General features: G+C 39.4%; 2 protein-coding genes across 7 annotated transcripts in view; one reads left to right on the top strand and one right to left on the bottom strand.

The window, feature by feature from the left end:
• Window positions 1-4,590, top strand: part of LOC128698802 (uncharacterized) — a 108,746-nt gene extending 104,156 nt beyond the window's left edge. For both annotated transcript variants that reach the window (XM_053791193.2, XM_053791194.2), the window contains one exon: window positions 1,632-4,590. In XM_053791193.2, coding sequence (XP_053647168.2) covers window positions 1,632-2,926 — 1,295 coding nt within the window. In that variant the 3' untranslated portion in view covers window positions 2,927-4,590. The remainder of the gene's footprint in view (window positions 1-1,631) is intronic.
• Window positions 1-15,195, bottom strand: part of LOC128698719 (centrosomal protein of 135 kDa) — a 385,751-nt gene that overhangs the window by 189,372 nt on the left and 181,184 nt on the right. For all 5 annotated transcript variants that reach the window (XM_070097740.1, XM_070097743.1, XM_070097744.1 and 2 more), the window contains 2 exons: window positions 12,442-12,652; window positions 11,235-11,350 (listed from right to left, as the gene is read on the bottom strand). In XM_070097740.1, coding sequence (XP_069953841.1) covers window positions 11,235-11,350; window positions 12,442-12,652 — 327 coding nt within the window. The remainder of the gene's footprint in view (window positions 1-11,234; window positions 11,351-12,441; window positions 12,653-15,195) is intronic.

A 15,195-nucleotide genomic window follows, 5' to 3' on the forward strand; every position in this document is an offset into this window, starting at 1 on the left:
ATTCACTCCTATCTAACACGCTCATGCACGCTTGCTGGAAGTCCAAGCCCCTTACCCACAAAACCTCCTTTACCCCCTCTCTCCAACCCTTTCGAGGACGACCCCTACCCCGCCTTCCTTCCCCTATAGATTTATATGCTTTCCATGTCATTCTACTTTGATCCATTCTCTCTAAATGACCAAACCACCTCAACAACCCCTCTTCTGCCCTCTGACTAATACTTTTATTAACTCCACACCTTCTCCTAATTTCCACACTCCGAATTTTCTGCATAATATTTACACCACACATTGCCCTTAAACAGGACATCTCCACTGCCTCCAACCGTCTCCTCGCTGCTGCATTTACCACCCAAGCTTCACACCCATATAAGAGTGTTGGTACTACTATACTTTCATACATTCCCTTCTTTGCCTCCATAGATAACGTTTTTTGACTCCACATATACCTCAACGCACCACTCACCTTTTTTCCCTCATCAATTCTATGATTAACCTCATCCTTCATAAATCCATCCGCCGACACGTCAACTCCCAAGTATCTGAAAACATTCACTTCTTCCATACTCCTCCTCCCCAATTTGATATCCAATTTTTCTTTATCTAAATCATTTGACACCCTCATCACCTTACTCTTTTCTATGTTCACTTTCAACTTTCTACCTTTACACACATTCCCAAACTCATCCACTAAACTTTGCAATTTTTCTTTAGAATCTCCCATAAGCACAGTATCATCAGTACGTATTGGTAATAATAATAGTATTTTATCTCCATGCGGAAGTGGAGAAGAGTCCCTTCTCCATAAACCATGCATGTCATAAGAGGCGAACTGCAATGCCGGGATCAAGGGGTTAGTAACCCCTTCTGTATAAATTACTAAATGTAAAAAGAAGAAACATTTTCATTTCTTCTTTTCTGGGTCACCCTGCCTTGGTGGGAAAAGGCCAGTGTGTTAAAAAAAAAAGTATTTTAAACAATTCTCATATTACAAGATTAAGCATTTTGAAAATTTTCTCATAAAGGCCATGGTTATTCAGAGCAGTTTTAATAGACTAAAACTAGGTCTTTAAACTCATTTCACTTACAATTCTTTTACATTATCATGTTTGTCACAAGAACTTTATTGTTACATATCCAATATACAGTACAGGTCGGCCATCACTAATCCAGCAATCAGTTATCCGGTTCCATCAGTAATCCAGCACTAATTTCGGCTAGTATAATTTCAAATTTCATCATTATACTGACTCAGATATTGTCCAGATGGTTGTAAATCCACAGCAGCAAGCCAATGGAGGAGAAAGCAGTGATGAAAATGAGGAAGATGTAGCAGAAAGAGTTTCTGTTGATAGGTTAATTAAGTGTATTCTAACCTAGCCACTCTGTAATTCGGCAAACTCACTAATCCGGCACACTACAGGTCCCAACGATGCTGGATTAGTGATGGCCGACCTGTACAAATAAATGTTTTCACTGTACTTACACATGTTCAGACATATTTTGGCTGTAGAAGAGCAAACAAACTCAAAGGTCTATAGTTATCTATCAACCAGATTTTATTTTTACATACAGAAATATAACTAAACAAAAATGTGTTTGAAATGACTAAAACAAATGTGTGCTTGCAGGTTTTCCTGAGTGTGGATGTGAGCGTAACCTGATGTTCAGCAATTACTGGTCCCTCACTGGTTTGTGCTTTGAGTTGTTTAAGCGTGGACCATGCCTGGAGGGTGCAATCTTCCTTTACAATGCTACAAAAGGAGCCACAGAATGCAGCTGCAGCCCCTCTATCATTACCAATTACCACAATGAAAGTGATGGTTGTTATGAACTGAATCAACAGGGTCCCTGCTTACCAGGACAAATTTTAACCTTCGAACCCAATGCCATGAGTACCCAGTGTCAGTGCCGCAAAGATCATGGCCTCTGGCCACTCTCTGGCCACTGCTACCGACTGTACTCAAGGGGACCTTGTGAAAAGGGTCACTTCTTCACACCAACTACTAATAATTCAACAAACATGGTTGGAGAATGCCAAGTATACCCTTGCACTGGTACCCACCGCTATCATTCTGCTGCAGATTCATGTTTTAGACTAGGATGGCGTGCACCTTGTCCCGAGGGCCAACTTTTTATCTATGATGAAGAATCTCCACTACGTGGCATGTGTGGTTGTACATCTGAGCTAGTGGGCTTCTGGGCTGCAGATGAGCAGTGTTATGAGCTAGGAAGTCGTGGCCCGTGCCAACACTCACAAATATTGTCCTATGATAAAGCAACAGGCAGTGTCCTCTGTACATGTGACATGCGTAAAGGTTTCATCACATGGCATGATGGTCTCTGTTATCGCTTAGAAACTAGAGGACCATGCAGTGCAGGGCAGGTACTGGGAGTGAAGAAGTGGCGGCCAATAACCCCTATCTGTACATCACTAACCTCCTCCTTATTCCCAGATAACCCTCTCATCTTTAAGGATGCTTCTTCTAGAGAAAGCACACCACATCAACACCATGAAAGCAACAGTGTGACAGCTTCTCGTGATGATAATATTTATGCCTTAGGCACTCTAAATGAAACTTTAACTATTGACACTTCTAATGCGTCAAATTCACAAAATGCAGAACCAGAGCCACAACTCAAAATGGCATCCGGCAACACTCATCGAAGTGAGCGACAGCTGGATGACCGTCCTATGCCAACCAACATATACTCTTTGGGAGCAGTGGATGACATGTATGAAACAAGTGACAAAAACATGGAGTATTACCCAGGTCGATCTGGTCGATCCATGGCAGACACAGAAACATGGGGTCTCTTGGATGGCACATACCCCAGGAGCCCCGATGGTACTTACTACACTGGACGATCAGACGGTGAGCGTTCACTGACCCCTTGGTGGGGTTCAATCACTGCTGCTACATAACATGGAATTCTGGTATCACAGTCTATCCACATAAACAATTGTAAAGTAATATATTTCTTGAAGTGCTAAACCCGTGTTGGTCATTCACCGCTGGTTTCTGACCAATCAGATGGTTGGCGATCATCACAGAGAGGGGGGAAGGGGACTCTCTTACCCAACAGGGCATTGCCATCACCACGGCCACTGAGACTCACCTGTGATAAACTCATCCACCGAGTGTATGTGCTTCATCATTGAGCTACCAAAGCACTGAATGGAGTAACACATTCTTGTATGTATACTACAATATAATGCATTAGTAGCAAAAACTTAAAGCATTTTGTTAATGTCTAACTTTTTAAATGTGACGGCTCCAAGACTGAATATATTATACAATGCGAATGAAAAAGTATATTTTGTCACCTCATTATGAAGATGTAGGTTTGCTACTGTGAAATTTTGTATATATAATACACAACTCTAATATATATATGAAAAGATTTAACAAAATGCAAAGGATTGTAATGAAATTCAATTCCTGCAATTTACTGAGAAAAAATAAAAAAGCAAATTGATGAGAAAATAAATATCATGTAGTTGTACCCACACAAAGCATATGAAATGCTTCTGTACTGCACATTTATTAGTAAAGTTCCTAGCCCAGATAATGGATGAAAAACTAACATTCATTATTGTACATCTCTCGTGTGATGTTTTAGGTAACGTTTGTACCAGTTGTCATACCCATGCGATCATTGCCTCACAGCAAGAGAGGTAACTTGTAGACTTTACTGTAACATAATACGTGGTATTGTTGTGATATTCATGGGGAAGTGATAAACCTGTAGAGGTCATACAGTGCCTTGGAAATGGGAGGCAAGAAGGTTTGTTCCAAAGGAAGGATAACTCAATCCCCTTGGATTAAGAGCCCTTCACCAGCAACAAGGCACTCCATCCCCTTGGTAAGGAACACAACATAAACACTCTAACATGCCAAACATAATTACACCCAAAATACAGTGGAACCTCAAATATCGAACTTTCTTCATTCCAGACGGCTGTTCGAGCGTCGTTACTGAATGAATTTATTCCAACCACGAATAATGTAAATTAGATTAGTTCATTTCAGACTCTCAAAAATACACTTATAAAAGCACTTAAAAAATACACTTACATAATTGGTCAAGTTGGGAGCAGTTCGATATTTGAGGTTCCACTGTACATGAGTACTGTACTTGTATTATGTTCATCAGGTTGGGCTTAAAATTTAACTCTTGCTGTGAAATTAATCTCAATACCTGTAACCTGGCATAAGGCTATATTTCTTTGTTGACTTGCTTGGTCAACTAGGCTATAGCCACTAGAACCCTACAGACATCATAACCTGGATGATCAGGCATACAATTGTAAGAAATTGATATACAGAATTAAGATGAAGGTATTTTTAAGTGAATGCAAGACTGTGGCTTCCTCTTGCCACAACAGAGACTACAAGATATTGTTACTATAATGTGAGTGTGATAGAGGGAACACGCTACCAAGAAACACACTGGACATTCCACTATACATCAATCTACTTTAGTCACCAGTATGAATTACAAATTTTGTAATTTGTTTTTATTGTATTTCATATACCAAGTTTGTAATATTTGTAATAAAACAAAAATAATTATTACACTCAAGTAGTCACACACTTCATTATCCATCAAAATTACTGATGTAATATAAATAATATTACCACATCATGAAAGTCAGAAATTAAGCAATGAATACCAGGACTGAACTGAGGATGTGCAAGAGCACCAGCTCACTGCCCAGTACTCCACATACAATTTACAAATATGAGTGTCATAAAGTACTCTATAATCTAAAATCTCCAGTAACTCAGTCAAACTGTTCTTACAAAAAATTTACAAGCAACTGTGTATCATGACTGAGTTTCGGAATCTTCAAGATCGTAACAAACTCAAATCAGTGTTTCAGCAAGGAACATAAGAAAAAGGCAATAAAACTACATGAAATAGTATATCAGACCAATATGAATGTACAAACAAACCAATTTATCCTCTCTAGAATTTTTTTAGGATTTCTAATCGAAATTAGTAAATACATGTATGTGTTTTGTGAAACTACTGGAAAAAGCTACTAGAGAAAGGTAAAAAAAAAAAAAAAACTTAGGGACCAAAGAGATACCAACTTGCAAACAGTTTGGTTTTCAACGAGCACATCATTCTATATGCTACTGTGGTATAATAGTCACGAAAATTCAAAACTGAAATGTATTTATAAAGATTTAAGAAGGCATTTGATTGAATTCCTAAAGAAATACTAATCTAGGAACTTTAAAGCATAGGAGTTATAAAGGAGATTTTTTTTTTTTAAAGTCGGCCGTCTCCCACCTAGGCAGGGTGACCCAAAAGGAAAGAAAATCCCCAAAAAGAAAATACTTTCATCATCATTCAACACTTTCACCTCACTCATACATAATCACTGTTTTTGGAGAGGTGCCCAGATACAACAGTTCAGAAGCACATATAAAGATAAAACACATCCCTCCAAACTGACAGTATCCCAAACCCCTCCTTTAAAGTGCAGGCATTGTACTTTCCATTTCCAGTACTCAAGTCTAGCTATATAAAAATAGCCAGTTTCCCTGAATCCCTTCACTAAATACTACCCTGCTCACACTCTAACAGCTTGTCAGATCCCAAATACCATTCGTCTCCATTCACTCCTATCTAACACGCTCACGCATGCTTGCTGTAAGTCCTTTACCCCCTCCCTCCAACCTTTTCGAGGACGATCCCTACCCCGCCTTCCTTTCCCTACAGATTTATACGCTCTCCATGTCATTCTACTTTGATCCAGTTTCTCTAAATGACCAAACCGCCTCAACAAACCCTCTTCAGCCCTCTGACTAATACTTTTATTAACTCCACACCTTCTAATTTCCACCCTGAATTCTCTGCAAAATATTTACACCACACATTGCCCTTAGACAGGACATCTCCACTGACTCCAACCACCTCCTCGCTGCAGCATTTACAACCCAATCTTCACACTCATATAAGCGTGTTGGTACCACTATACTTTCAAACATTCCCTTCTTTGCCTCCATAGATAATGTTTTTTGTCTCCACATATACCTCAATGCACCACTCACCTTTTTTCCTTCATCAATTCTATGGTTAACCTCATCCTTCATACATCCATCGCTGACACGTCAACTCCCAAATATCTGAAAACATTCACTTCTTCCATACTCCTCCTCTCTAATTTGATATCCAATTTTTTTTTTTATCTAAATCATTTGATACCCTCATCACCTTACTCTTTTCTATGTTCACTTTCAACTTTCTACCTTTACACACTCTCCCAAACTTGTCCACTAACCTCTGCAACTATTCTTTAGAATCTCCCATAAGCACAGTGTCATCAACAAAAAGTAACTGTGTCAATTTCCATTTTGTATTTGATTCTCCATAATTTAATCCCACCCCTCTCCCCAACACCCTAGCAATATTAGCAATCCTGTCAAGAGTAAAACTACATTTAGATGCATTATTTTATCCCTCACATGAAAGGATGTACCTCCCTGGAGAACTGCTGAATATTAACCTAGGAAATTTCCTTTTAATCATTGTTATTTCTGTCATGAATTGTAAAAACAAAAGGAATTGGACAAAGATAATGTTTACACATAATTATTAACATTTCTTCCAGTCTTTTAAAAAGACTTTGAGAAAATAGATTCATTTAAAATGAAGATCTTTTAAACTGAATAAAAATGAAAATCTGAATTTCCTCCGTCCTATTACCTGAACAACTCCACCACAATAATTATTGTAATTATATTTTATTTACACTTGGGTCACACTACACATACATGTACACATTTATGCATATGCACTCACCTGAGTTTCCTTTGATTTTATCTTAATAGTTCTTGTTCTTATTACTTTTCCTTGTATATCCATGGGGAAGTGGAATGAGAATCTTTCCTCCGTAAGCCATGCAAGTTGTAAAAGTAAACTAAAATGCCAGGAACAATCAGCTAGTAACCCCTTTTCCTGTATAGCCTACTAAAAAGAAAAAGAAGACAACCGTCAAAGTGGAATGTTTGAATGTGCGTGGTTGTTATGCGAATGATAAGAAAGAGATGATCGTGGATGTTATGAATGAGAAGAAGCTGGATGTCCCGGCTTTAAGTGAAACAAAGCTGAAGAGGGTGGGAGAGTTTTAGTGGGGAGAAATGAATGGGATTAGGTCAGGGGTTTCAAATAGAGTTAGAGCTAAAGAAGGAGAAGCAATGATGTTGAAGGATGTTCTGGCAGGAAAAGAGGGAATATAAACTCAAGGATTGTGTGTAAAATGGGCTTTAGTAAGCGTTTATCCACCCGGAGAAGAAAGAAGTGTGGAGGAGAGAGAGATTTTGGGAAATGTCGAGTGAGTGCGTGGTGAGTTTTGAACCAAGTGTGAGAGTGCTTGTGGTTGGGGATTTCAATGCCACAGTGGGTACAAATGTTGTGGAGAGAGTAGAAGGTAAATTTGGGGTGCCAAGGGTAAATGAAAATGGGGAGCCTTAAATTAAGCTATGTGTAGAAAGAGGTTTGGTAATAAGTAATACATATTTTATGAAAAAGAGGATAATAAGTACACAAGGTATGATATAGCACATAATGAAAGTACAGTGGACCCCCGAGTTTCGTGATTAATCCGCTCCAGAGAGCCTGCCGAAAGTTGAAATTCACGAAACACGAAACCATTTTCCCCATAAGAAATAATGGAAATAAAATTAATCTGTTCCAGACACTCAAAAATATTAAAATAAAATATTTTTTTTCAAATTAAATAAAGATTTATATACTGAAATCAATGAGAAATCAAGTACATGCATATAAAAAATAATAATAACATTACACTTACCTTTAATGAAGACTTCTGGGTGGATGGAAGACAGGAGGAGGGGATAGGAGGAAGGTGTACACTATTGTTTGGATGGAGAATCTCCTTCCATTAAGACTTTAGGTAGCAAGTATTTATATGGGTTTACTTCCCTTCTTGTTTTAATGCCACTGGGAACAACTTGAGAGTCACTGGACCCCTGTCGCACAAAATATCTGTCCAGAGAGGTCTTTTTCTAGCGTTTCTTTAAGATTTTCCTGAAGTGGGAACAACACTGTCATTGTACATGTTGCAGATATGGCTTGTTTCAGCTTGGTCAGGGTGATACTTTTCAACAAAACTTTGCAACTCATTTCACTTGGCACAAATCTCCTTAATCTTTGAAGAAGGCACCTCATCCACTCCCTCTTCCTCTTCCTCCTCCTCTGAAGCAAGTTCCTTGGCTGTGGTCTGATGCTTTTCCAATTGAAGCTCTTGCAGTTTGTCAGTGGTTAGCTCTTTCCTGTGGGCCTCCACCAACTCTTCCACATCCCTGTCACTCACCTCCAACCCCATGGACTTGCCCAATGCCACAACACCTTCCACAACAGGTAGAGGGTCGGCAGGGACAGGGTCTGCCTCAAACCCTTCAAAATCCCTCTAGATCGTGTTCCTCACTTTATTTACCAAAGGGCTTGCACTAGCTTTCCTTGGGTCCATGACGACTTATTTAGCAGTTGCAAACACAAAAAACAATGGATTATTATGAAATGTATTGTATGAACCCGCAGGGTGATGGTCACGTGTTGGTAAACAATGGCACACTGTGCGTGAATGGCATGGGAGACTGGCCTGGTGTGCGCGGTGACGGGCAGATGGGTATCGGACAGTCGCCGAAGCACAAGTCTAATCACGAAACTCAAGGCCAAATTTTCCCCAAAAAACTCGCCGAAGGTCAAATTTCACTAAAGTCGAGGCTGCCGAAACTCGAGGGTCCACTGTAGTTTGTTAGAATATGTATTGGTGGATAAAAGATTAACAGGAAGGCTTCAGGATGTTTATAGAGGGATAACTGATATATCGGATCACTATTTACTTGTAGCTACAGTTAGAGTAAGTGGTAGATGGGACAAATGGAAAATGGCAACAAGTAAGAGAGAGGTGAAAGTGTATAAACTAAGGGAGGGGGAAGTTCGGGGGAGATATAAGCAACTATTGCCAGAAAGGTGGGCTAGTGCAAGTATGAGTAGTGGGGGGGTTGAAGAGGGTTGGAATAATTTTAAAAATGCAGTATTAGAATGTGGGGCAGAAGTTTGTGGCTATAGGAGGGTGGGGGCAGGAGGAAAGAGGAGTGATTGGTGGAATGATGAAGTAAAGGGTGTGATAAAAGAGAAAAAGGCAGTTTATGTGAGGTTCTTACAAAGCAGAAGTGTTATAAGAAGAGCAGAGTATACGGAGTGTAAAAGAAAGGTGAAGAGAGTGGTGAGAGAGAGTGCAAAAGGAAAGTGAATGACAGAGTGGGAGAGGCACTGTCAAGAAATTTTGATGAAAATAAAAAAAAAAATTGGAGTGAGATAAACAAGTTAAGAAAGCCTAGGGAACGAATGGATTAGTCAGTTAAAAACAGAGTAGTGGAGTTAGTAGATGGGGAGCTGGAGGTATTGGGTAGATGGCGAGAATATTTTGAGGAACTTTTAAATGTCGATGAAGAAAGGGAGGCACTAATTTTGTGCGCTGGTCAGGGAGGTATAACATTTTTTAGGAGTGAAGAAGAGACGGATGTGAGTGTGGGGGAGGTGCACGAGGCATTACATAGAATGAAAGGGGGTAAAGCAGCTGGAACTGATGGGATCATGACAGAAATGTTAAAAGCAGGGGGGATATAGTATTGGAGTGGTTGGTATTTTTGCTTAATAAATGTGTGTGAAGAGGTAGAAAGTTGAAAGTGAACATAGAAAAGAGTAAGGTGATGAGGGTATCAAATGATTTAGATAAAGAAAAATTGGATATCAAATTGGGGAGAAGTATGGAAGAAGTGAATGTTTTCAGATACTTGGGAGATGACGTGTCGGCGGATGGATTTATGAAGGATGAGGTTAATCATAGAATTGATAAGAGAAAAAGGGTGAGTGGTGCGTTGAGGTATATGTGAAGACAAAAAACGTTTTCTATGGAGGCAAAGAAGGGAATGTATGAAAGTATAGTAGTACCAACACTCTTATATGGGTGTGAAGTTTGGGTTGTGAATGCAGCAGCAAGGAGGCGGTTAGAGGCAGTGGAGATGTCCTGTCTAAGGGCAATGTGTGGTGTAAATATTATGCAGAAAATTCAGAGTGAGGAAATTAGGAGAAGGTGTGGAGTTAATAAAAGTATTAGTCAGAGGGTTGAAGAGGGGTTGTTGAGGTGGTTTGGTCATTTAGAGAGAATGGATCAAAGTAGAATGACATGGAGAGCATTTAAATCTGTAGGGGAAGGAAGGCGGGGTATATGTGGAGACAAAAAAATGTTATCTATGGAGGCAAAGAAGGGAATGTATGAAAGTATAGTGGTACCAACTCTCTTATATGGGTGTGACTCTTGGGTTGTAAATGCTGCAGCAAGGTGGCAGTTGGAGGCAGTGGAGATGTCCTGTCTAAGGGCAATGTGTGGTGTAAATATTTTGCAGAAATTTCAGAGCATGGAAATTAGGTGTGGAGTTAATAAAAGTATTAGTCAGAGAGCTGAAGAAGGGTTGTTGAGGCAGTTTGGTCATTTAGAGACTGGATCAAAGTAGAATGACATGGAGAGCGTATAAATCTGTAGGGGAAGGAAGGCGGGGTAGGGGTCGTCCTCGAAAAGTTAGAGGGAGGGGGTAAAGGTTTTGTGGGTGAGGGGCTTGGACTTCCAGCAAGTGTGCGTGAGCATGTTAGAAGCAAATGGAGACGAATGGTATTTGTGACCTGACGAACTGTTGGAGTGTGAGCAGGGTAATATTTAGTGAAGGGATCCAGGGAAACCGATTATTTTTATATAGCCGGACTTGAGTACTGGAAATGGGAAGTATAATGCCTGCACTTTAAAGGAGGGATTTGAGGTATTGGCAGTTTGGAGAGATATGTTATATATCTTTATAGTACATGTATATGCTTCTAAAAAACTGTTGTATCTGGGCACTTCTGCAAAAACAGTGATTATGTATGAGTGAGGTGAGAGTGTTGAATGATGATGAAAGTATTTTCATTTTGGGGATTTTCTTTCTTTATGGGTCACCCTGCCTCAGTAGGAGATGGCTGACTTGTTAAAAAAAAAAATCATGGGGAAGTACTAAACCTATTAAGAGCCATTCAGTACCATCGGAATAAAAGGGGTGGGGAGGTAGCAATCAGGTCTGATCGAAGGAAGGGGAGGAATATAAAGTCCTTCACCAGCAAGAACACTGTTAACTAAACACAAATTTAGTACTTACTCAAGTTTGCCTTCCAACTTTGTTATGTTGCCTTCCAGTATTGCTATTGATGATTCCTTCTTCCGCAGTTCTTCTCTCAGGTTTGCCAGGTGTTCAATTTTTGTGTCCAGTTCATTCTGAAGAAACAAAAGAAACAGGATAATACATGTGATTAAGGCAGTGTCTTCTCAACAAACCATTCATTAAGCTGTTCCAGTTAATTCTTATTAGTATATTTAGAGGCAAACACTAAACTCCTAAGGGGCACTATACACTAAACTCCTAAGGGGCACTATATAAGGGTCATATAGTGCCCTCTTGAAAGGGAGGTAATCATATCTGATTAATGAAGGGAGAACAGATTCAATTCTCTTGATCAAGAGCCTCTTACCAGCATCAAGGAATCTCCCATGAGGGGTATTCCTCTTAAGAATATGGCTACTATGTCCCTCAAGAATAATCTAAGCCTTACTTTCATTCACAAATGCACTCACTATTTAAAAAATAATGTTTTAACACATAAGTCATTTTCCACCAATGAAGGGTGACCCAAAGAAGGAAATATAGTCACCATCACTCATTCAACAGTTACCCTGCCAGAAGTGTTCAGACATCTTTGCTTATTTTATTAAAAACTCATTAACACTAACGGCATTTGATAGCTATAATTTAAAAAAATTGTGATACTGTATCAAGCAAGAGATGAATACTCTAGACACTACCCACATATAGTCAAGCGAGACCAACGTCAAACAGAGTGGTACAGAACTCATTCTTAAATGTGTTCTATGAATATACGTATATAGGACTGAATCTGCTAAAACAATGCACAGTTAAATAATCACTTTTCAAGTCTCATGTACAAGTCACACAGGAGAGTAGCTTAGCCAGAGTGAAATGCTTATTTGGAAAATGGCCTGCAGATTTGGGTGCATTATGTATTTCAAAGACCAAATCTCTTTAAAAATTGCTGTAACTTCATTGTACCCTAAACCACATTTTGTTTTTTATCATATAATCAGTCAATATCCATTTATCTTAACTATGAAAAGAAAAAGCACTAAATAATTCAAACTTGTTACAGGGGATCCTTTAGTATAGCAAATGGATAATAAAAAAAAAGAGTATTTTGAAAATTTTACTGCATTACTGAAAAAAAAAACAATGTTCAAATGTTTACTTTAATGTATGGAGAAAATAAGTGAAAACAAATGAAATAGAAACTTACACTGAGACGATCTTTGTCATGATCTAAGCGGCTAACACTAGTCCTCATGGCTGTGCCCTCTGCTCTTGCATCGGCAAGTTCTTCATTTACTCGTGACAGCTCGGCCTCCAGTTCTTTCACTCTAGTCTGTGCTGCTGATAGCTGATTGAGACGAAATTCAAGCTGATGTTCAGCATCCCCCATCTCACCTACCTTCCTATCTAAAAGTTTTCTGAAAGACAAGCAAACATTTAACTCAAATACAACTAAATGCCAACAAGAATGTGAGCAGGGTAATATTTAGTGAATGGATTCAGGGAAACCGATTATTTTTATATAGCCAGACTTGAGTACTGGAAATGGGAAGTACAATGCCTGCACTTTAACGGAGGGGTTTAGGACATCGGCAGTTTGGAGGGGTATGTTATATATCTTTATATATGCTACTAAACTGTTGTATCTGGGCACATCTGCAAAGAAAATGATTATGTGTGAGTGAAGTGAAAGTGTAGAATGATGATGAAAGTATTTTCTTTTTGTGGACTTTCTTTCTTTTTGGGTCACCCTGCCTCGGTGGGAGATGGCCAACTTGTTGAAAAAACAACTAAATACAAAAATATACAGATGGAGGGGGGTTGAGCATTTAAGAAGAAAGGAAGGCGGTAATTTCATGCACTGGCCAGGGAGGTATACCATCTTTTAGGAGTGAAGAAGAGCAGGATGTAAGTGTGCGGGAGGTGCATGAGGCATTACATAGAATAAAAGGGGGTAAAGCAGCTGGAACTGACGGGATCATGACAGAAATGTTAAAAGCAGGGGGGGATAAAGTGTTGGAGTGGTTCGTATTTTTGTTTAATAAATGTACGAAAGAGGGGAAGGTACCTAGGGATTGGCAGAGAGCATGTATAGTCCCTTTATATAAAGGGAAGAGGGACAAAATAATTGCAAAAATTACAGAGGAATTAATTTACTGAGTATACCAGGAAAGGTTTTAACTGTTTTACATGATGGTAGGATTGCTGGTGTCCTTTTTTGTCTCATAAACCTGCAAGATTTCAGGTACATCTTGCTACTTCTACTTACACCTAGGTCACACTACACATACATGTACAAGCATATATATACACACCCCTCTGGGTTTTCTTCTATTTTCTTTCTAGTTCTTATTCTTATTTCCTCTTATCTCCATGGGGAAGTGGAACAGAATTCTTCCTCCGTAAGCCATGCGTGTTGTAAGAGGCGACTAAACTGTCAGGAGCAAGGGGCTAGTAACCCCTTCTCCTGTAAAAAATACTAAATTTAAAAAAGAGAAACTTTTGTTTTTCTTTTTGGGCCACCCTGCCTTGGTGGGATACAACCGGTTAGTTGGAAAAAAAAAAAATGTATGAAAGAGGGGAAGGTACCTAGGGATTGGCAGAGAGCGTATATAGTCCCTTTATATAAAGGGAAGGGGGACAAAAGAGACTGTAAAAATTATAGAGGAATTAGTTTACTGAGTATACCAGGAAAAGTTGTAATTGTTTTATATGATGGTAGGAATGCTGGTGTCCTTTTTTCTGTCTCATAAACTTGCAAGATTTCAGGTACATCTTGCTATTCTACTTACACTTAGGTCACACTACACATACATATACAAGTATATATATACATACACCTCTGGGTTTTCTACTTTCTTTCTAGTTCTTGTTCTTGTTTATTTCCTCTTATCTCCATGGAGAAGTGGAACAGAATTCTTCCTCCATAAGCTATGCGTATCGTAAGAGGTGACTAAAATGCCAGGAGCAAGGGCTAGTAACCCCTTCTCCTGTATACAGTGGTCCCTCAATAATCGTCCATAATCCGTTCCTGGAAGTGGGACTATTATCGAAATAGACGATTTTCGAATCAGTTTTCCCCACAAGAAATAATGTAAATGCAATTAATCTGTTCCTGACACCCAGAAGTATTAAAACAAAAATTTTTTTTACATGAAATATAGATGTAGTACATAAACAATACAATGGCACATGATGAATGAAACATTAGTGTATGGAAGACTGGAGAAGGAGACATTGAATTATTTACTGTTTGGAAGGGGAATCCCCTTCTATCAACACCTCAGGTACCAATTGCTTTTCTGGGGTTACTTCTCTTCTCTGTTTCTTAATGCCACTAGGACCACCTTGAGAGTCACTGGAGTCCTGTCTCGCAAAAAAACTGTCCAGAGCTCTCTTCCTGGCGTCTCTTTAAAACTTCCCAAAAATGGGCCAAGACTCTGTCACTGTACAAGTTGCTGATATGGCTTGCAACATCCTTCTCAGGGTGATGTTTCTCCATAAATCTTTCCATCCTACCCCACATTTCAAAAATCTCCTTAATTTCTGAAGAAGGCACCTTCTTCCATCTCTCTTCCTCCTCCTCTGCAGCAAGATTCTGAACTGTGATCTGTTGCTCTTCCTGCTGAAGCTCTTGCAGCTCCTCAGTGGTTAGCTCTTCGTTGTGGTCCTCCACCAACTCTTCTACATCCTCCAAACTCACATCCAACCCCATGGAACTCCCCAGTGTGACAATAGAGTTCACAACTGACATAGGCTCATCAGGGGCTGCCTCAAACCCTTCAAAATCCCTCTTGTGGACACAATCTGGCCACAATTTTCTCCAAGCAGAGTTCAAAGTCCTGGTAGTCATTCCCTCCCAAGTCTTACCTATAAGGCTTACACAATGGAGAATACTGAAGTGTTCTTTCCAAAAATCTCTTAGGGTCAAGTGAGTGTCTGAGGTCACATTAAAGCACCT

Source organism: Cherax quadricarinatus, chromosome 59 (assembly GCF_038502225.1).
Source record: "Cherax quadricarinatus isolate ZL_2023a chromosome 59, ASM3850222v1, whole genome shotgun sequence".
In the NCBI taxonomy this organism is placed as follows: domain Eukaryota; kingdom Metazoa; phylum Arthropoda; class Malacostraca; order Decapoda; family Parastacidae; genus Cherax; species Cherax quadricarinatus.